Genomic DNA, 21,715 nt, shown 5'->3' with positions numbered 1-21,715 from the left:
GTCTCAAATAAGGCATCTAATGTGCACACCAATTGTTTCAGGTGGTCTGCCAGAAGATTTAATTGGAGTTTCTCACGCAAGAAGTCAAGGGAATCTCCAATGGTTGTTCTTAAGAAGAAAGATTCAGCAAATCCATGGTTAAAACACAGGTGCTAGCCAAGGTCTTACCATACAATACATCAAAAAATGTCACTTTATGAGGGATCATTAACATAACCATTTTTCCATAATTTATAAATTTTTGATTTATCAAATGTACAAGCATATTCATATCACGAAGGAACATAAAATGAAAGTCTTCATTAGGAATTAACTGAAAGCATGTAACAGTGGCATTAAAGAAGTTTAATGAATGAACAGTAAACAGTTTATAAAAATTTGACAAAAATAGATTTTTAAATTCATACAAATTATTTCTTTAAAATAACTATACACCAACAACATCTTTAAGAGAGATTCTTTTATATATGTAAATATATTACTACATTCAAAGAGCTACATAATTCCTTTACTGAAGCAACCACTGAGTATTTTATTGCAGCACAGGTAGAGCAACCATATCACTTCCATGAACAGGTGACACTCCCACACTGCACAGCAGCTTTTAAGGTGAAGCCTGAGATTTCTATTTGCAGAGATTCTGATTTGTTGAGGCAGAGATTTTTATTTGTGGAAGTGTTTCTTTTCCAAGATGCACAGTTTTGAAATACCTTATTAAGAAACCAATGCCAGAAGCACTTTTTTGTAATCCCCAGAAGTATCACCCTGTAACAGTCAATAAACCATTAATATCAACACTTTGCAATAAAAGAACAGTTTTATTAAAGTAAAATTTTTTACTTGCCGAAATGAAACTCTCCAATGATTTTCCATACGTCTGTTCAAAAGCTTCTTTAATGTCACCCAAATCAATCTCTGAACGTGACACAATTATTCGAGTAAGTGTTTTGTCTTTTGTGCCTAAGCCAGCCATGCTGTCATGCAATCTTTCAGCAAAATAGCCAACTTTGCTTTTAGCACATTTCACTGGAACAACAATTTGGTCATTACGTATCTCAATTTGTTACAAAACTACACTGCAAAGAATACTAGTCATGAAAATCGTTATGTAGTTAAGTAATATCAAAAGCTATTTGGTATTTAACAATACTTCTCTTATGTTTCATTAAGCTACACAGTGCTTGATTGAAGTAAATTTTACTCCTTACAAAATTGTGTATTAGCATTTTGGCACAGATCTTCACTGTCAATACAACTCCAGTTACTCCAGACACGGCTCCTACGAAGCTACAATACTTTCTTAATCCTGTAACTGCATCAACTTTCCACAGCAAGTAAGCCTGCACATCCGAACAATCTTAGGTGTATATAGTACCAGAAGACAATATCAATTACCACCCTGGCTGAAATTAAAATATACAGCCAAGGAAGATGTAATTTGCTTTTTAAGTATCATCATTCTCAAATCCAAGGTGGTTCAGATAAGATTGGTTAAGGCATATTCCTTCTTTAACCCAGTTTAAAACAATTGGGCAATTTCTTTGAAGGCTGCTGAAAATTGTTTTGGTGAAGCAGGAAATCCTTGCACACCCATTTTAAATTCTGAAAAGGTTAATTTTGAATTTATTAAATGGTAGCTGTAACCTTGTAAATGTTCAACAAATTGATGCAGATACACTACTCCGATTCTGAAGTGCTGCCAGTACTTTATTATGAGAATTAAGAGCATTAAGAGATACTGACTTTTAACATTCACAACATGACCACCCATGGCATTAAACCAACTTCTAAACATTAACTTTTTACAATCCTGAAACCTCACAGAATGAATTTTTGCTCCATTTTGAAAAGTGAGAAGTCTCATATCTGAATTATACTTTGTTTTCAGTCTACAGAATTACTTTCATTGCAAGCCACTCTCCCTTCCCCCATGCTAAAATTCACACAAACAGGCTAAGGTTCTTTGAGACAGAACAGGCTGAAGCTGTAACTATGTATTAGTTATCTGTGTGGGGAGAGAACCTGCTTATACGGTTGAGAGAGAGAGAGGCAAAAATTTCTGTTGAAGCTCATATGTATGATCCCTGCGAAACTTGTGTCCCTGAACATACATTTTCATTAACACGAAACTAAATGTTTTATTTTAGACACTGTAATCACTTGTCAGGGTATAGATGTCTCACAAGTGAAAGAAAACTATCATAAAACTTTTTAGAATTAGCAACTGAACAGCACATTCAGAAAATTTAAATTTAATTTTCGCATGTTTGTTCCGAGACCTGGCACTTGGCACACATTTCAGTGTAACAAGATGGGAAAGCTGCACTTTCTTGTATTACTCCTAATACCAATATTTTTTATCTCTATTGCCTAATCTAAATGTAGCATGTCAGTTCTTTTACAGGATGTAATTTTTTAATTACTGCTGTACAGAATGTGAGCTTTCATTGTGAATTACTTGTTTCCCCTGCGAAATATTCAAGCTTTATTTAAACCAAATGTACATAAAAATTGACGCTACTGTTACTATCTTGCGAGCGACCTCATTTGAAAGCATTATTGTTCTCTTATGGAAAAACTTTCAGATCTTTCAGAATTGTTATTAATGAAGTATAAGTGGTTTTAGTTTTAAGAAACCTGGATTATTCAAATTTTAAAATGTAATCCTATAAAAAATTCAAAAATAACTTTTAGCCTCATTTTTGTGCACTAAAATATGTAACATTAACTGAGAAAATGCGGCAGTTAATGAAATAACTTTAACTGATGGGTTGTGTCTAGAATATTCTCCAAGGGCTTTATTAGAAAGCAGAGGAAAGTGTTCACTTCAGCTTTCACCTACTGAAACAGACCTCAGTCTTAAAGCCAGTTAAAAATATAACCCAATAAGTAAAATAGATACATTGCCAAATGGTTAAATATTTCCTACAAAAGTCTACAAATACGCTTAGTGGACAGTGCCACAGTCATTCTTCACTGAACAGTTTACAAATAATTCTTGCGAGTCAGTCTTTGTTTATCTTTCCATTGTGTGATGTTCATATATTCACCTTTAATCATTAGTAAGCATTTAAGTGATGGATGTTCACCATCCAACATTTACCTAAGGTTATAAGAGTTCTTTTGCTCAGCATTCACTGGAATTAATTCCAAAAGCTACTGCCAGTTCCACTGAGTTATCATTAGGTATTAATCTCCCTCCCCCTCCCCCCCCCCCCCACACACACACACACACACACACACACACACACACACACACACACACACACACACACACACACACTTTTTTGCATCACCTCTGTTCTGATACTTCCGGACCTGTTCACAAATTTGAATAGAGACCAATATAATCATTCTAACCCTTTTTATTGCTCATGTAAACCAACCACACATTGCATGTTTTACCACCATACAGTGAGACCTTCAGAGGTGGTGGTCCAGATTGCTGTACACACCAGTACCTGTAATAACCAGCAGCACATCCTCTTGCACTGATGCATGCCTGTATTCGTTTTGGCATACTACCCACAAGTTCATCAAGGCACCGTTTATCCAGATTGTCCCACTCCTTAATGGTTTTTCAGCATAGATCCCTCAGAGTGGGTGTTGCGCTCTCTGGACAGCGTGTAAGGTGTTCAGCCTGACGGGGTTGCCTCCGAACAGGTCTCTGATGATTGTCTATGTTAAGGCTACATGGCACTCATCAGTAAAGATAATGTGACTCCACTCCTCAGCAGGATTGGATGTTGGGCCCATCTGTACTGCAAAGGTGGACCTCGCCATGGACGTCTGGAGTGAAGTTGTACATCATGCAGCCTGTTGTGCACAGTTTGAGTCTTAATACAACGTCCTGTAGCTGCACGAAAAGCATTATTCAACATGGTGGCATTGCTGTCACGGTTCTTTGTACCCATAATCTGTAGGTAGCAGTCATACACAGCAGTAGTAGCCCTTGGGCAGCCTGAGTGAGGCCTGTCATCCACAGTCCTGTCTCTCCGTATCTCCATGTCCGAACAGCATCGCTTTTGGTTCACTCCGAGATGCCTAGACACTTCCCTTTTGAGAGCCCTTCCTGACACAAAGTAACAATGTGGTTGCGATTGAACCGCAGTACTGATCGTCTAGCCATGGTTTAACTAGACAACATGAGCTGGGCACCTCATTGCTGGTGGAATGGCTGGAACTATGAGCTGTCAGATGCCCTCCGTGTAATAGGCAGGCACTGCTCATGCACAGTTTTTTACATCTTTGGACATGTAAAGTGACACCTCTGAAAAGGCAAAGGGACTGTGTCTTTGATACAATATCCACAGTCTATGTCCATCTTCAGGAGTTCTGGGAACTGGGGTGATGCAGAAATTTTTGAATGTGTGTTTATTTTTAGTTGCTTCTAATCATGAAGAAAAATTTTTTATCTGTAACATTAAAAATCAATCAACACCAAGAGTGATTCAGTTACATGCCATTAAATCATGAATAGGGTTTGAGTAACTACTGTGAACTGCCACTTAGTTTGGACTCCATGAAGCCTACATATCCAGCTTTTTTTTAATTTCATTTGAGTTACAGCATTAACATTGATAGTGCTACAACATAGCTAATACTCTCTCTATACCTGACTATTTTGTACTGTTGCTGAATGAATCATTTCAGCAATTATGAATTAATCACTGGCTGCCCAATGAACTACAGAAGCATGAGGAACACAATGTTACACAAAACCTTGACAATTGTGTAATTAATGCGGGAATAATTCACAGAAGACTTAGATGGAAGACCAGTGTATCTCCAGAACTGATGCAAAATACAAGGACAAACTTGTGTGAACTCATCTTTCACACCCCTGTCCTTTAATACAAGAAACAAGGTGACAAACAGATTTTGATAATATTTCAAATTAGTGTCTACACATTTAAAAATCATTTTACTTACCAATAGCCAGTAAACCCTTCTCTATACTGCCTGAAAATTCTTTCTTGATAGCTGACTCTATATCATGACCAGCAAGCTTCTCATACTCCACAAATATCTGTCTCAGTTGCATATAGTTTCTTGTTACCAATATAGAGTTGAATACAGATTCATCTGTCCCCCATTCTTTAACACCTGTTAAGAGAAAGTAAATATATAGAGATCTGTTGCAATACTTCTGTGAATTACACCTTATTTTTCCAATATTATCAGAGCCAAACCAAGCATTTTCAAGTGACTGTGGGAGAAGCGAATGATAAAGTACCTGGCCGGAGACAATGCAACGATTTTTAGAACACAATCTCCTCAGGGGAAGAAAAGTTGAGAACTATCCTCATGCCTTGAGTAGTTCGTTTTCTGCATCTAATACCTCTTTCACAAACATTGTGAAAGATTGCTATGTACGATCACCTTCCTTTTCAGTCCATTTCAGTTGAGCACACTGTCTCCAGTTGTTACCAGGACAATGAACCTGGTTTACACTTAACAGTCTCTGAATGGGCATTTAAGTGTCTTTAGAAGCTTTGACTGCATGCACACAAACACACTGTGGCAAGAAGAGGTTCCACCACCTGTCTGATTTGCACATAGCAGTTACGTCAATTTAACATTCAGCTACTATTGTTTCACAAAACACTGTGTGCATTGAGGAAGAGGTCTTCAGTCAACAGCACCAACCGATTCCTTAAAATCGTGGCTTGTAGGTACCCTAAGAAGCAAGAGACAATTTGTTAACTGCCATTTTTGAATGAAGTTAATACTTTGTCCACTCATAATACATAACTATCTCCAAAAGAACAATTTGGCCTTTAGGCATTCAAAATGAATACCAGTGCAGAACCTTTCAGCACAATGGTGTGTAAGTTAAGCAAAGGAACAACTCAAAAGGAACCATCAATGGCATTGGCTTTTCTTTACCAATGACTGCAGAATTGGTCAATAACTGATTGTTAACATGGTCAGATACTAATGTACATCTGGCACACAGTCTCATGGGTTTGGCAGGAAGGCAGTCAAGTAAGTTTTCGCCAGTAAACTTTGTACCGAACAGCCGATGCTTCCCTTCTTCCAGTTCCACCATTTTAAAAATGAAGGACGGAAGTGCCTACGTACTTACAAATAATACGATGGCTGTTCAAAAAGTAAGGAGACTTCAAAATTGCGCAGGCAATGTACATTCAATTATCTTTTTATGTTGGTTACATATGTCCCAAACATATGTTCACTGTTTCAAGTGTACAGCATACTTCGTTTGTTTTTGGCAGAGTGGTTGGACGTTTTAGTATGCTTGGCAATTTTAGATTATTAAAAAATGGAGCAAAGAATTTGCATCAAATTGTGTGTGAAAATGGAACACTTAATGTTCACAGTGGCATACGGTGAGTCTGCTCTAAAAAAAAGAAAAAAAATGCTTCTACGAGGTGCAAGCTCTTCCAAGATGGCCAAGAAGATGCCAGTGACTAACCTTGCTCTGGACACCCCAGCACATTAACACATGATAATGTCTAAGCTATGAAGAAAACACTTTGGAAAATTGGAAGTTGCTGAGGATGTTGGCACATCACTCAGTTCATGTCGTGCAATTTTTTTTTTTTGCACGTTTTGGGCATAAGATGTGTCAGCAAAGTTTGTTCAAAAGCTCCTCAATTTTGATCAGAAGAACTGTCACATGAGCATTGATCAGGAGCTCTTTAATGACAAAGATGATCCTGATTTGCTCAAGGGGGTCATAACTGGTGACATAACATGTGTTTACGGTTATGATGTTGAAACCTAAGCCCAATTGTCCAAATGGAACTATCTCAGAGCCAAGACGGGGAAGAAAAGCACACCAAGTTCAATCAAATGTCAAAGTTTTGCTCACTGTGTGTTTTCAATTATCATGGCATAGTGCATAGTAAGTTCTCGTCTCAAGCACGTACGGTTGACGTTATGCACCATTTGCGAGAAGCAATACGCAAGAAATATCTGGAATTGTGGAGAAACAATTCATGGTTTTTGCATCACAACAATGCACCTGCTCATTCATCAATGCTTGTGAGATTTTTTGGCAAAAAATTGAAGAGATCTATGAAAGGACGACGACTTTTCAATGACCGAGGAAATAAAAATTGCATTGCTGGAAGCACTCAAGACTGTACCAAAAAGTGCTTATAGGAAGCACTGGCAAAGTGTACCGTATGTGAGGGTGGGATTACTTTGAAGCGGAAAACATGAATATTGACGAATAAATAAATATTTTTTCATAAAGATATAAAGTCACCATACTTTTTGAACACACCTCACGTAGTAATTATTAGTGAAGTTTGGGGGAAGTACTGCCATCATCTGACTATTAAGAAAACCTCAACACACACAGCACTGAAGGGCCAACTCAAGTTATTCCTTAGGACAATTAACTTCGTCGTCGTCGTATTACAGTTGAGGACGAAAAATGTCCAACAAAAATCTCACAAGAAAATTACATTTCATCTATGGTGACAGTTGCAACAGCCCACAGCTAGCAAGGCAGCTATATGAATATTCTGCTATGGCTGTAGTAGTGGCTAATGCAGAAAGGGCTTGTTTCTTACGAAGTACAAGACAAATTTAAAGTTCCTCATTATGCAACCTCCTTTTAGTAAAGAAATTAACTATCCTACCTCACTGTCACTTACACAACAATTATTCACAATATTTAATCAACATTGCAAGTAAATATACAGTGAACTTAATAGTGTAATTCAGTTACAGTCCTGGAGGTCCAAGTATTACCAAAATGCCAAACATTTTCTGGGTACTTTATGACCCTTCCTTTACTCATTGCTTTGTGATGCCATCACCCTATGTCAACTACACGTTAGAGTGCAGCACCTGTTTTTCTGATTACTCACCATCAAATTCATTTAATAACAGTGGAAGTAGGAATGCAGTGTGCTGATGATTTAACTAACTGCCACATACAGAACCTGTGTAATGACTTCAGTTGCAGAGTGAACAGTAATCTTTGTTATGAAATTATCTGCGGACTTAGTGTCATTACAACCATGAACTGTTATTTTTGTATCATTAGCAGCACTATAATTAAATCTTAATTTTTATGAACAATTCTTGCATACCAAGTGATATTTTGTTAAAACAATTTTCCTACGGTATAAAAGTAATTTATAAGTTAATTATAAATTCAGAATTTATTTGTGAGCAACCCGACTCTTTGCCTCAGTAACTACTACAGCAGTAAGAGAATGTTCAAATTTTTGATATCTCACCAGTTGTGGGCTACAGTAATGCTTGCTATAGATTCGAACCTTACTGGAAAGTACATTTAAAGTCACATGATTTTTTTTTTTTTCCCTGTTCCTCTACAGTAATCTAGAATGACCACAACAAACTTAACAGAAGCCTAAGGAACCAAGTTTGCACTTCAGTGCTGTGTAAATAAAACAGGCTTTTCATGATCACCTGATAAGGACTGCCAAACTTCACTAATTTTTGAATAAAAAACAGTCTTAGCTGCGAAGTTTATTAATACCAACAACACATATCATTTCACCTTTTTGATGCATGAAATTATATAAAAATGTAGCAGAATGAACAAATTCATTGCCATAACTGGACATAAATCAAGAACAAAAGAATCATCTGGATAGAACAACCACTTGCAAAAACTCTTACTGGAACTTAAAGACTGTGCTAAGACCCAATTGACATGGTGTACAGAGAATGTTTTGTTTGGTTTTAGGGGGGGAAAAAAAAACAACTTGGGTCATAGATCTTAAAACTGTAGAACAGAAAGAGAGAGGAGTTAAGCATGACTACACATCAATCCAAACTGACAGAAGATGTAACAGCCAAAAAAACAGGGATGTGGTGAAACATCTATAAAACACACCATAGATAAACAGGTCCAGAACTAAAAATTAAATGGCCTCCACTACATTGCTACTACAGCCAAATTAGAAATGAAAACAGCTTGACGACAGAAGTTGCAGCTCGTATAGCCAATGCAGCCTCAGTTTTTAGCAAACAATCAATGAGTATGGAAATCACATGATCTCTGACTACAAACTAAACTTTCAGTCTACAAAGCAATAATATTACCAACTTTACTTTACACTTCAGAAACCTGGTGCTGTTATAAAGCTGACATTAGGAGGCTACACACCTTTCATCTTTGCTGAAAGAGATGAATTCTCCGCATGAAATGGGAAGACCTTATTCCAAACACTGAGATTTTGCATCGCGTGATACTGCCCAGCATCGAAGCTCTCTTAATGAAACACCAACTGAGATGGAGGGGTCATATCATATGCATGGATGACAGCAGGTTTCCCAAAGCAGTGTTCTACTCAGAGTTCTGATGTGGAAAACAGCGGCAAGGTAGCCAACACCTGCAATATGAAGACACCATCAAACGTCACTTCACAGTCTGTGGTATTCCAAGCAAACGTTGGGAGGAGCTTGCATTGCACTGATGAGAGTGGTGCTCAACTGTACATGAGCGTATCCGCCTAAAGAACCTGGACGATAAACGAAAGCTCCGCAAATCTAAGCCCAAGTCCAATTACATCTATATGTAATAACTCCACTGGTCAACTGCATTGTACTTCATGTGATCAGGTCTTCAAAGCAAAGCTTGGTTTTGCAAGCCACATCTAGCCTGCCACAATACGGACTAAACAGCTGACAGTCACTGTCGCCGGACACGGTGAGGACACAATAAAAAATAAAATGTAAAACATAGTCAACAGCCAGCATGTTGCTCACTAAAATAGCTGACAATTCAGATGGCAAACACAAACTGGAACATAAGCGTTTTTTTTTATTAAAAATGCATTCCATCAGGAAATGGCAGACCGTTAAAAGTTTAGCACAATTTGGAGTGGTGGGGGAGCATTACTTAAATGGCGATGGATAAAAGGACAGTGCCCAATACGCAACCTAGTTAAAATGATATCATGGCCACAGGGCCAAGAAGAGGTTGTCCAAGCCACAGAGAGGCTTAATACTCTGGAGCTTTTTCCCATGAAGGGAAGACTAATGGTGGTGGCAGTGGTGGTGCCGAATTGACACCACTTACTGACAGGCGGCAACACAGATCATCTGAGAGAATATATGATCTAGCGGTTTGGTTTGGTTTGGTTTTGTTTTCAGGTGCAAAAAACTGGGGTCCTACGCATCCAAGTCAAAACTATAGAACACGAAAACAGAGAAAAGTTAAAAACTACTATACTTCAATCCCAATTGACAGAGATGCCAGCTAAAAAACAGGCATGTGGAGAAAGGGATAAAAGATACCATACAGAAACAGAGGTCCAAAACTAAATATTAAATGGCCTTCACCATATTGCTTTGGCAGATAAAAAGTAAAAACACAGTCAACAGCCCACACAACAGTTGCTAGAATGGCTGATAACTCACACGGAAAACCTAAGTGGGAATGTAAATGGTTAAAAATGGGCATTCAATCAGGAAATGGTGGACAATTAGAACTTGGGCATAACGTGTACAAAGAGGTAGGGCAGCGCCACTTATCAAATGATTGTAAGTCTAAAAAGGCAGTGTCAAATACGCAGCCTAGTTAAAAATGACCTCCCAGCGGGAGGGCCGAGAGGTCGTCCAAGCCACTGGGATAGGCTTAAGCCAGAGCTTACAGTATTTATGGCTCTGCTGTAAATACTGAGCAGTGTACCTGAAGCCAATATCAAAAGACATGGATGCCAATGACAAAGGCCCACTTGACCCCACAGAGTCATTAGTGTATACAAAGGTACGATTGCAAAGTTCCATGTGAAGGTCATGAAACTGAAGGCGATAGAGGATGGAGTTGTGTCCTTATGAAGGGAATGCAGTCCAAGATTAACATGGGCTGCTTCACAAAACCAAGGTGGTGAAGGTTTCACACCCACTGGTAAAGTTGCAGGTAGTATGCAGTTAAGCCAGTGAAGGAAGTGCCAAAAGCGAACTCCAGGATGTAACAAACGGGACGTGCCCAATACTGGCAATCAAAGGAATCACAGAAGGAGGCATACTATGGGTGGCCATCCATGGCACACCAACAGTAAGCATACCTACTGAGGAGAAAGTCACAGCTGTAGGACAGCAGTAGTTCAGCAGCTTCAGCATACAGACACTCAACTGGGCTAGTGTAAAAAGTGCCAGTGGATAAAAGAATGTCATGATGGTGGATAGTGTTGAGATGGCGTAAGAGGAATGGACGTGCAGACACACAATGCACCCGTAGTCTACTTTCGAACTGACCAGGGATTAGTAAAAAGGGAGGAGGTTAATCCGATCAACACCCCAGGAAGTACCACTGAGGAACTGCAGACAACAGGCTGCCAGGTAAGACATGGGAGGACCACCAGTTTCCTATCAAGCATGAGCCCCAGGAATTTCATAGATTCCACTAATGGAAGGGCAACAGGCCAAAGACGAAAAGATTGTGGGAGAAACCACCTGCATTGCCAGAAATTCATACAGACTTGTCAGTGGAAAAGCAAAAGCCACTATCGATGCTCCAGGAGTAAAGACGATCAAGACATCACTAGAGAGAGAGAGAGAGAGAGAGAGAGAGAGAGAGAGAGAGAGAGAGATCCGTCAGATGTCTGGAGAACTGCAACAGATGGCAAAATCTGTCAACAAAAATGGAGTAGGAGATGCCCAGTGGCAGACAGGCATTATAGGATTAATGGAGATAGCAAAGAGGGTGACCCCAGGACGGAACCCTGAGGCACACCGTTTTCCTGGATAAAGGTGGCCAAGGCAGAACCCACATGCACCTTGAAAACTTAAAAATGCCTTAAGGAAATAGTGCAGGTACCCATGGAAGTCCTGTGTGTAAAGAGTATGGAAGGTACCATTTCTCCAGCAGGAATCCTGAGCCTTCTCCAAATTTAAAAACCATGGCCAGTCTGGGGTTTCCGTAGAAAACCATGACATGGGTGGACAAAGTAAAGAGACGGTTACCTGCAGAACGCTGTGCTCAGAATCCACACTGTGCACTTTTCAGTAAATTGCGAGACTTGAGCCACCATTTCAGCCGGGCGTGAATCATACGTCCAATCATCTTGCAAACGCAGCTAGTGAGAGAAGGGGCAGTAGCCAGAATGAAGGTTTTTGTCCTTACTGGGCTTAGGTATGGGTATTACTGGCTTCATGCCAGTATCCAGGCAGTGTGCCCTCTGCCCAGTTGCAGTTTTAAGTGTTAACCAGAAAGTTCGTGCCCGCAAGAGAAAGGTGCTGCAACATGTAAATGCAAATGGCATCTGGCCTGGGACAGAATATTCCTATGAACTGAGAGCATGATCTAGCTCCCTCATAGTAAAGGCGGCACGATTCGGAGAAGAGAAGGGCATCGCCAAAGCCGCCTCTGCTCACTTCCCCATGTAGGAAAGCAGGGTGATAGTGGGGAGAGCTCAAAACGTCTGCAAAAAGGCAACCCGAAGTGTTGCATATAGCAATAAGGTCCAGGATGACATTGTCTGCTGCTGTCACGCCGGGAATTGGGCACTGGATCTCTGTCCCAGAGAGCTGCTCCATGAGGTCCACAGAAGCATCGACTTGCTTGTGCTGTCGGTCTGTGCAGTCCAACACTGAAAAATGGTTAGTGGTGCACACAGACCGGCCAGGCTAAGGTATCATGTGGCAACACCATCGAAGAAGATCATCAAGACTGCGAAGGAGAAGAGCGTTTGCCTTTGGTTGATTTCTACGAGCATTTCTAGTTAGAGGAAGACAGTGTTGTTTGGCTGGAGAGGGACGTAGAAAGACTTCACGGGAGTACTACTATTGTCCTTTCCGGACTACCAGTTGTGTGGCTGGTGGCTTCCCCACTTGAGGCAAGAGATTGATGGCTTGTTGCACAACTGGGGGCGACTTCACAACCTCAGAGCTGAATTAGAGGCCGCATGTATACATGGCCACATCCTTCGTGGAGTGAGATGTAACGAGAACAGAACTAAGCGCCAGATGGGAGAACACAGGGTTTGCGACTAGTCAATAACTTGTGTGTGTGACTGGGTCAGGCACTTTCTCTGGTACCCGGATCTCTTTGACTGCCCACTCATCAAGATACACAGGACAAACCCAAGAGGAGGCAGCATGGCCACCATTGCAGTTGATACAGCATGGGTAAGGAGGCAGACAATCGCCCTCGTGTGCATCTCTACCACAGGTTACACATTTGGCTGGGTGTCGACAAGTTGTTCTAGTGTGGTTGAAATTGACACTGGTAGCAGTGCATCAGATTCAGAATGTATGGCTGGACTGTGATAATGTCATAGCCTGCTTTGAGTTTGGAAGGCAGCAGCACCCTATGAAAGGTGAGGAAAATGGTGCACGTGAGCACTAAGGAGGACTACCTTTTCCATTACATGATGGACAGCAATGACACCCCGATCAGAGAGGTAAGATTCGATTTCAGCCTCTTAGACCATCAAGCAGCCTGGGTAAATGACACCATGGGAAGAATCCAAAGTTCTATGGTCCTCGACACAAACACGGTAGCTGTGGAGAAGCGAGGCAACAAGGAGTTTTTGTGCTTGACAATCAGAAGTAGTCTCCAGAAGCAAAGTGTCATTCTGTAAATGACAGCAGGATTTCACAGGGCCAGCAATTACATAAACACCTTTCTGAATAATAAACAGATTTACTGGGGCAATGGACTGACAGTCTTCAGTATGCAAGACCATGAGGAACCATGGTGCAGTGGGAAGGCTCCACAACCACACTGTGGGGGTGTGTCATTACATAGCAGGAAACAATGTGTAAATAGCATAAAAACAGTGGATTCCTTCCCAGAGGAGTGTCAGGAAGAGCAAACAGCAGTACACTCCTCGATTGTGTGGGGTTTATTACTATGAATACTAGCGCTCCAGCTGGCATTCCACTTTTGGGCAAAGAGATTTGACGTAGATCCACATATCCGCAGCTGGAATCATGAAAGGAAATATGAGGGTTTAAGTATCTGCTTCTCTAGCCAAACAGCCAGTTCATCGCCTGGGATATCAACATGACTTGGGACCCAGAAAAAGACGACTGAACAGGCGGCACGCTCAAGGGCAAAGAGGTCGTGGTTAGAGACCAAAGGGTGACTAGAGTAGTCTTGGTTGATGGCCTGCAGTCTGCTCGGAGTGAACGAATTAGGACACTGTGGAGGGAGGCCTGAGAAACAGAAAGGAGTGCCCTGTTAATGGCTAGAACCTCTGCTGTGAACACACTACATGATCCAGGCAATAAATGGTGTTCGAAACCAGTAAGATGTGAAAGTGTATCCCACCTTATCAACTGTCCTAGAACCATCAATGTAGAAGATGGTTGCGCCCTTGAACTCTGCAAGGATGGCACATACAAGACGCCGGAAAACCGTAGGAGATCTTAGGACCCTGGAATAGATCTGTTCTAAGCTGTGGTCTAGACACCATCCAATGGGAGGAAAGATACAGGGTGCAGTCCAGTGAATGGAGATTGACATCTGACAGGCAGGACGGGCAGGGGTGACTCACACCAACAACGACACAGACACGTAAATAAAAAAAATTCCTGGATTTCTCCCAGATTTCCAGATTAAAAATCCTCTGAATCCTTTGAATGGTTATGGTTTTACACGCCAGTGTAGAATCGCTCAGCCCTTTAGAAAACTGAACTCAGAAGAAACACTGCATGTTGCTTTCCGAAGCGTTTAAATCTAGACTGTGATGCGCTTTTGTAAGCCAGTCATAGCTCACGTCATGTGAGCCGATACAGCGGATATTCTTGCTACAAGACAAGCAGAGCTTTAACATATAATATTGTTCTCGACAATTAATAAGCTGCAAGAGAAGCTCAACTTTTTCGTACAATGTTTATCCTTTTTGCTAATGTTTCACTTTAAGATACATCACACAACTATGCCAGTAAAATTTTTAATACCGACATAAATGTCTGATCTTTGGGGCTCGAAATTTTTTTCTAAATGGTCGTTCTCAGACAGTCCATTTTTAAACGAGAGTCAAACGCTCCGATTTAAGAAATTCATTGCACATTCTCGCACTTAGTTCATTTTGTGTAAAAAGAAATTTACTTTTGAAGTAACACTTTTCAATCAATTATTCACAATATTTTCCCCGCAACCTGTTAGAGGTCCATTTCAGCAGTTGCCAGAGTGTGCCAGATAATAAGCGTCACCGCACTTGCGCAGCTACGATGATGCAGGAATCCCGTATGTTCGTACGTGTAAAACATTGAAAGATCTTACATTATGTCATAAAAGAAACAAGACATCAGAGGAATTTCATGAACCATACTAAAATTCATAATTCGGCTTTTAGTGCACATTTGTATATCCTGATTCGGTTGTAAATTTTCTTGGCGTACCAGTACTGTATTCTCTCATTTTTGGTTCTTTATTACGGCATAATGCCGTATGTGCCAGAAGATGAAAACATGCTCTTTTGAAATGCAGCAAACAGATTAAACTAGCCAATACTGTAGGTTTGAACACTTCATTTCAAATAAATTGACCGCCTCAGTGGAAAAGATCAATAAAGCCATTTTTTTTTTTTAGCAAACCGACAAATATCTTCATTGCTCCACAAGGCAATTAATGCTCGACTGAAACTGCCGCCCAGGGCAGATGCCCCAATGAATATGGCAACTTCCGCACACCAGTAAAGCTTTTCTGAGTAGCATCTCGCTGCTTGGTTATACAGCTAATAGCCACACTCTTGTAGGCATAAGCGGGAGAAGGTACATGCACGACTCAACTGCACATGTGCACAGGCCCGCTCCCAACTGCTCACATGAATTTAATGTAAACAGTTGTGGAGTCAAGCTCATTGGAAGCCACTGTTGTTATGAAGCATTGCATAGTCTTACTAAAGCCTTTGAAATATTTTGCTACTGGCAGACACTTGTATGAGCACTGTGTTTTGTTGTGTACATGGTGCATTTCCTTTGGAACAAGTCTTATTCATGTTTTAATGCTGCAGTCCTTTGTTAGAGTTATTTCTCACCAGTCAAAATTACAAAAATTTAACAAAAAACCAGAATTCTAAAAAATTCCCAGGTTTTTCCCGGATCTCCCGGGTCGTTTACACCCTGCAACAGGCAATCCAACATATGGGTGGGTGTTAGGAGGGAGACATCACTCATTGACAAAGAGCATAAGGTACACAGGATGGCCAGGGAATTGGCAAATGGCAATTGCGTAAGAAACAAGGAGTTGGCTCCATCGGATGTGTAGAGGGAGAATCCCCATTTCTGTGAGGAGATTACCAGAAGGACTAAGGTGAAAGGCACCAATAGGCAGATGCACCCCACAGTGATGGACAGGGTCAAGGAGTTTCAAAGTGGAAGGAGCTGCTGAGGCATAACCCTGATTACCATAATGTAGTCTGGACAAGACCAGAGCGTAGTCAAGATGGAGAAGAGTGGAACAGTCTGCACCTCAAGATGTGTGGGCCTGGAGGTGTAGAACATTAAGCTTCCACTTTATATGTAGTATTTAGGTGGCAAATGTCGACAGCCATTTCAGCTTGTTATCAAAAATAAAGCCCACGAAATGGTACTGTGCTACAACATTGAGGAGCTGGTTGCCTACATGAAGTTCTGGATTAGGGTGTACCGCGGGTCGATGACAAAAATGCATAACCCATGTTTTGGAGGGAGAAAACTGGAAGCCATGGGCAGTGGCCCATGCAGAGGCCCCATCACATGGTGCCTTGGAGCTGGCACTCGGCAGACGCTACAGAGTGGGAGCTGGCACTCGGCAGACGCTACAGAGTGGGAGCTGCACCAGATGCAAAAATCTGTCAACATACAACACCGGGATAACCAGAGGCCCAACAGAGGTGAGCCCATTGATGGCAATAAGGAAGAGTGTGACACTTCGTACAGAACCCTGTGGGATATCATTCTCCTGAATCTGAGGGGCACTGAGTGAAGTACCAACTCGAACCCAGAAGAGCCGGTGAGAAAAACTAGCTGATGAAAACCTAAAGGGGACCATGGAAGCCCCAGTCATGGAGGGTAACAAATGTGATGGCATCAAGCCATGTCATACACCTTATGTAGTTCAAAGAAGACTGCAACAAGGTGCTGGTGGTGAGTTAAGGTCTGTCAGATGGTTGAATCCAATTGGAGTAAGTGGTCAGTTGGAGATTGCCTTGCCCAGAAGCCACACTGATACAAGGACACAAAGCCCAAGATTTGAGTACTCAACATACTCTAAAGCTGACCATCCTTTCTAGCAGTTTACGAAGTACATTCATCAGGCTAACTGGGTGGTAGCTGTCAAGGGACGTTGGTTTTTCCCGGGATTAAGGATGGGGATAACTATGTCTCGGCATCATGACAAAAGCATCCTTGAGCCACGTGTGGTTTTAAGACCTTGAGAAGCTGTTGCCTCTGGGAAATGGCGAAGTGTTGGATCATCTAGTTATGGATGGAATCTGGGCCTGGGCTGTGTCTCGTGAAGAGACAAGAGCCTGCACCAATTCCCATTAAGTGAAGGGTGCATTATAGGGCTCAACGTGGTGCGGCATGAAACAGAGGGGGTCTGTTCAACTGTTTCTGCTGGAGAAAGATAGTAGGGTAGGACGAGGATGAACATGCCATCGCTAAGTGTGTTGCAAGGTGTTCTGCAAGGATCATTGGATCAGTGCACAGAGGTCCTTTTGAGGCTCAGAACCTGGACAGTGGACTGTCGCTGGTGACCCAGAAGGCGACCGAGCTTGGACCAAACCTGCAATAAAAAGGCATACGTCACCAGGGAGGAAACATAGAACTTCCAGCATTCCTTTTTACTCCACTTAATGAGTTAACGAACCTTAGCACAGAGAGGCCTAAAAGTGCGGAGGTTGGTCTGAAAAGTGTTGCATAAATTGCTGCAGCACCTGTCGGCACTCAGACAGTGACTGCAACATCGCTGGTCCACCAGGGTACCTGTCAATGACGAGGGGGACTTGTGGATAGGTGACAGCAGTGCCAGCAGCATGAAAAGTAGTGGCAGAGATGCCTTGCACAACTACATCAATGGAATTCAAGAGGGAGGCATCTAAGTGGACAGCAGATGTATATGAAGGGCAATTGTCCATGCAGAATGCCCAACATGGGGGCCTGTCTGCCTGGTGGCAGCGGGTGAATGATAACTGAAAAGTAGTCCCTGTCACAAGGGTTATCATGGGATGATGAATGTAGGGAAGCCACGAGGGTAGGGGAGGAGAATGCGAGATTGATAAGAGGATACCATGAGCAGCACTGATGTGTGTACATGAACCATCATAGATGAGACAAATCTAGTCCGTGATATGTTGTTCAATTAGGATACCCCTACCCATTGAAGTGACACTCCCTCACAGTGGATGGTAGGCATTGAAGTACCGAAGGAAGAGAAATGCGGGTGGGAGTTGCTGAATTAAGGTAGACAGTGCAACAAAGTTGCCTACATGGAGGGAGAGAGACATTACAAATGGTGATTGCTGGAGTCGTTTGCACTCCAACCGCTACCAATTCCAAGCTGGTACGTAGGGGGGTCCAGTTACTAATGACATCCGAGCAAACCAAAGTGCAGACCCAGCAGATGCTATGCTGGGGCCAGCATGGTCCCAACAGAATGCCCAATAACCACAAAATGTTGGAGAGTGGTAATCACAGAAATGCATTTCTTGAAGAACAAGACAGAATGCAGAATAGAAGGAAACAAGACGTTGCATTTCTGGTAGTATCCATTGCAATTCCACTCCATGACCATGTGGCTAGAGTAAGGCAAACATGACGCCGAGGAGAAGTTCAGGTCACTGTCAGTAGTTGTCACCTACAAGGATGGTGTGGCGACATCCATAAATAAGATGCCAGACTCAGGTTGCGATGTGGGAGATTGCAACTCCAGGGGCGCATTGTCTTGGGATCTCTTCTACTCTTACTACTCCTCTTTCTGAGGTGGAGAAGGGCAGGGCACAGGGGGAGTACAAGCTTCTGCAAGAACTGGAAGTTCGGGCAACCTTGGGGCACACAGATGGTGCACCTCTAGGCCGAGTGGTGGTAGGAGTCTTCTTGCCTGAGAGACGCCTGGGAGAGGGGTCTCAGGAGGGAGCCCGGTCACCAGCACATGCCAAAGAATGGGGGCACTTCAGCCGGGGAGGAAGAGAGGCTCCCTGACCGGAGGTCATGGGAACTGCACGTGAGCGGTAGCGGAGAGAGGGATGGCACTGGGGTAAGGACAAGGGGGAGGGTGGAGGAAATTTAACAGATGCAAAAGTTGAAGATAGTGACACTGGATGGAGTGTGAGCCTCAGCATAAGACAGGTGATCCAGGGACTTTTATTATTTGATCTTTTCTCTTTTGTAAGCTGGGCAATTCAGCGAGCAAAGGGAGTGGCAGTCAGCACAATTGACACAGGTGGCAGAACACAGGGGCTTCCCTCATCGAGTGGGCAGCCACAGTTGCCACACGAAGTGTCTACCGTACAGCGGCAAGACATATGCCCAAAACAAAAACACCGAAAGCACACAAGTGGAGGGATGTACGCCTTCACATTGCATCTGTAGCACATAACCTATACCTTCTCTGGGAATGTATCCCCTCGAAAGCCAGAATGAAGGCACCAGTATGTGTGTCTGTGACCCTTCTGCACACGTCTAACAAAATGAATGCCACACCACTCCCGATTAGCCCGGAGTTCATCATCAGTTTGCAGGATGAGGTCCCTATGAAAAATTACTCCGTCTACCATATTCAGAGATTGGTGAGGAGTAATAGACACCAGGATATTACTAAGACTATCACAGGCATGAAGACCTGCAAATTGGGTGCCAAAAGAAGCTGTAATCAACAGGGAGCCCAATCACATCTTACTAAGAAACTACTTCACCAAACCTGTCTTCGATATTTTCCATGGAAATCAATGGCTTTGTCATGGTGAAAGTGTCCCCATCTGTCTTCGTACAGACAAGGTAACAGAGGAAGGGTTTCATCCCAAGATGGCGAGCCTGGCCCCCTCCCATGGTGTAGCCAGGGAAGGGAAGAAAGGGAAGGTTGCAGGGTCATACAAAGCAGCATTCGATGATCATTCACGGTGGCCGTTGCTGGGAGCTCCGATGCTACAAGATAAGCAACCACTGCTTGGCACACATGGGGAAGGAACAGCTCAGGTAGCAGTAGTGCAGTTCCCGTGTTGTGAAGGGGCTCAGCCATGTGGGTGGAGTGGGGGGTGGGGGAGAGGAGTTTCCACTGCATACTCTAGGGTGAGAGTTCTTCCCCATATGGCTCACACTCAAAATAGGAAATTTTGAAGTGGAGGTAAAACCTCGAGTGGGGACCTGAACACCAGAAGGAACAAAATTGCAACCAATACAGGAAACCAGGTGGACAGCCAGGTAAACATAGATCAAAACACCCAGAGATGAGAAGGAGGTGGCAATGGGGAAGGGGCGAGGATAGGGAGAGTGGGCAGGGGGAAGGAAGAATTGGCTGCAATAGCTCAGGGTCCCGTGTGGGCCAGGCACTAACTCACGAAGGAACCGTGAGCCCCTTGGAGGGGGGTTTAAATTTGAGGGATGGCCACTTAAGTGACTGGCAGTCTATGTTGACTAGCTGGCATTTAAGTCTTGTGTCCAATAGAGTACATCACACCACCACACGCAATAAGTTTAATGACTGCCAGATTACTGTGCATCACCTGTAGTCCGTTACAATGTGAAATTTTTAACTCAACACCAAGTTCTATGGGGGCTGAATGCAGCCCTATTTTTTCCATTATGTACTCCCATTCCAACATGCTCCAGTATCCAGTGTAATGTGCTCACTTTTCTTAGTCTGTAGGCTGAAAGACAGCAAAATGAGAAGTTCAAGTCTTGCACTTATCAGAAATACTGTTATTAATTGCAAGTGAGTTATGAAGATGCATTGTGTGGTACGGGGAACAACGGTGTTGAATGCCAGTGACTAACAGCCACAACCTTGCATACAATTTCTTTCTGGCATTGCCGACAGGTGAGATCAACATCTACCATGACAATATTTCGTCACAAAGAACCAAAACTATGTTTAGAATATTACCCGACAGCACTTTCAAGACTGTATTCCTGGAAAATGTAAGATTGTTTTCACACACTGTGCAGGAAATTTGCCAAGAAAGTTGACTTCAGCACACAATTTACTGCAGAGCATGGTCCATTCTGAAATTTACAGCGTAGTGTTTGTTTACCCTGGAATTTGGTAATAGAAATTTTATTATGTTCATCTGCAAGAAGCATGATAAACTAAACTTCTCTATATTACAGAGTTATTTTTATAGTAGTTTTGATGAAATTTCAAAACCGAGTGAAAGATACTGTATATTTCAATTTGAAATTAGACTAAGAATGGTAACGCCAAATTATGTCTCTTCAAAATTAATCACCCACAGCATCCACATACATTATACACGAGTCAGATGACTACCATCTAAATTAACTTGGCCACGGTGGGTAATAACACACACAACGCCATGAAATATAACAACGAATCTTTCACATATACACTCACCCGCATTGAAAAGTGCCTCAGCATCACTTCTTGCAGCTGCATGATCAACTGCTTGGTTCTCATCTCTGTTGGCCTGAAAATTACAGTTCAGTTTTAGCACCAGTTACTAATGCCCTTCAGTAAAAGAGGAACAAATCTACAACATTAAAGTGAAATGTTCGTTAACAGCACTTCACAAAGTAAAGCAACCACTGTGAAACTTTCAAATACTGTTCCATTTATGCATTATTTGTCAGTTTCTACATTTATTTGGTGTTT

At 42.2% G+C, this 21,715-nt stretch overlaps 1 protein-coding gene across 1 annotated transcript in view; it reads right to left on the bottom strand.

Annotated features, from left to right (window-relative positions):
- Positions 1-324: 324 nt before the first annotated feature.
- The window catches only part of LOC126248870 (annexin B9-like), a 33,712-nt gene continuing 12,321 nt past the window's right edge, over positions 325-21,715 (bottom strand). The window contains exons 6-9 of the mRNA XM_049950316.1: positions 21,458-21,530; positions 4,933-5,106; positions 845-1,026; positions 325-765 (exon numbers count right to left, since the gene is read on the bottom strand). Of these exons, the coding sequence (XP_049806273.1) occupies positions 715-765; positions 845-1,026; positions 4,933-5,106; positions 21,458-21,530 (480 nt within the window). The 3' untranslated portion in view covers positions 325-714. The remainder of the gene's footprint in view (positions 766-844; positions 1,027-4,932; positions 5,107-21,457; positions 21,531-21,715) is intronic.

This window comes from Schistocerca nitens, chromosome 3, assembly GCF_023898315.1.
Source record: "Schistocerca nitens isolate TAMUIC-IGC-003100 chromosome 3, iqSchNite1.1, whole genome shotgun sequence".
NCBI classification, from domain to species: domain Eukaryota; kingdom Metazoa; phylum Arthropoda; class Insecta; order Orthoptera; family Acrididae; genus Schistocerca; species Schistocerca nitens.
The sequence above is the reverse complement of the archived record's forward strand: the minus strand, read 5'-3'. Positions and strand labels throughout refer to the sequence as shown.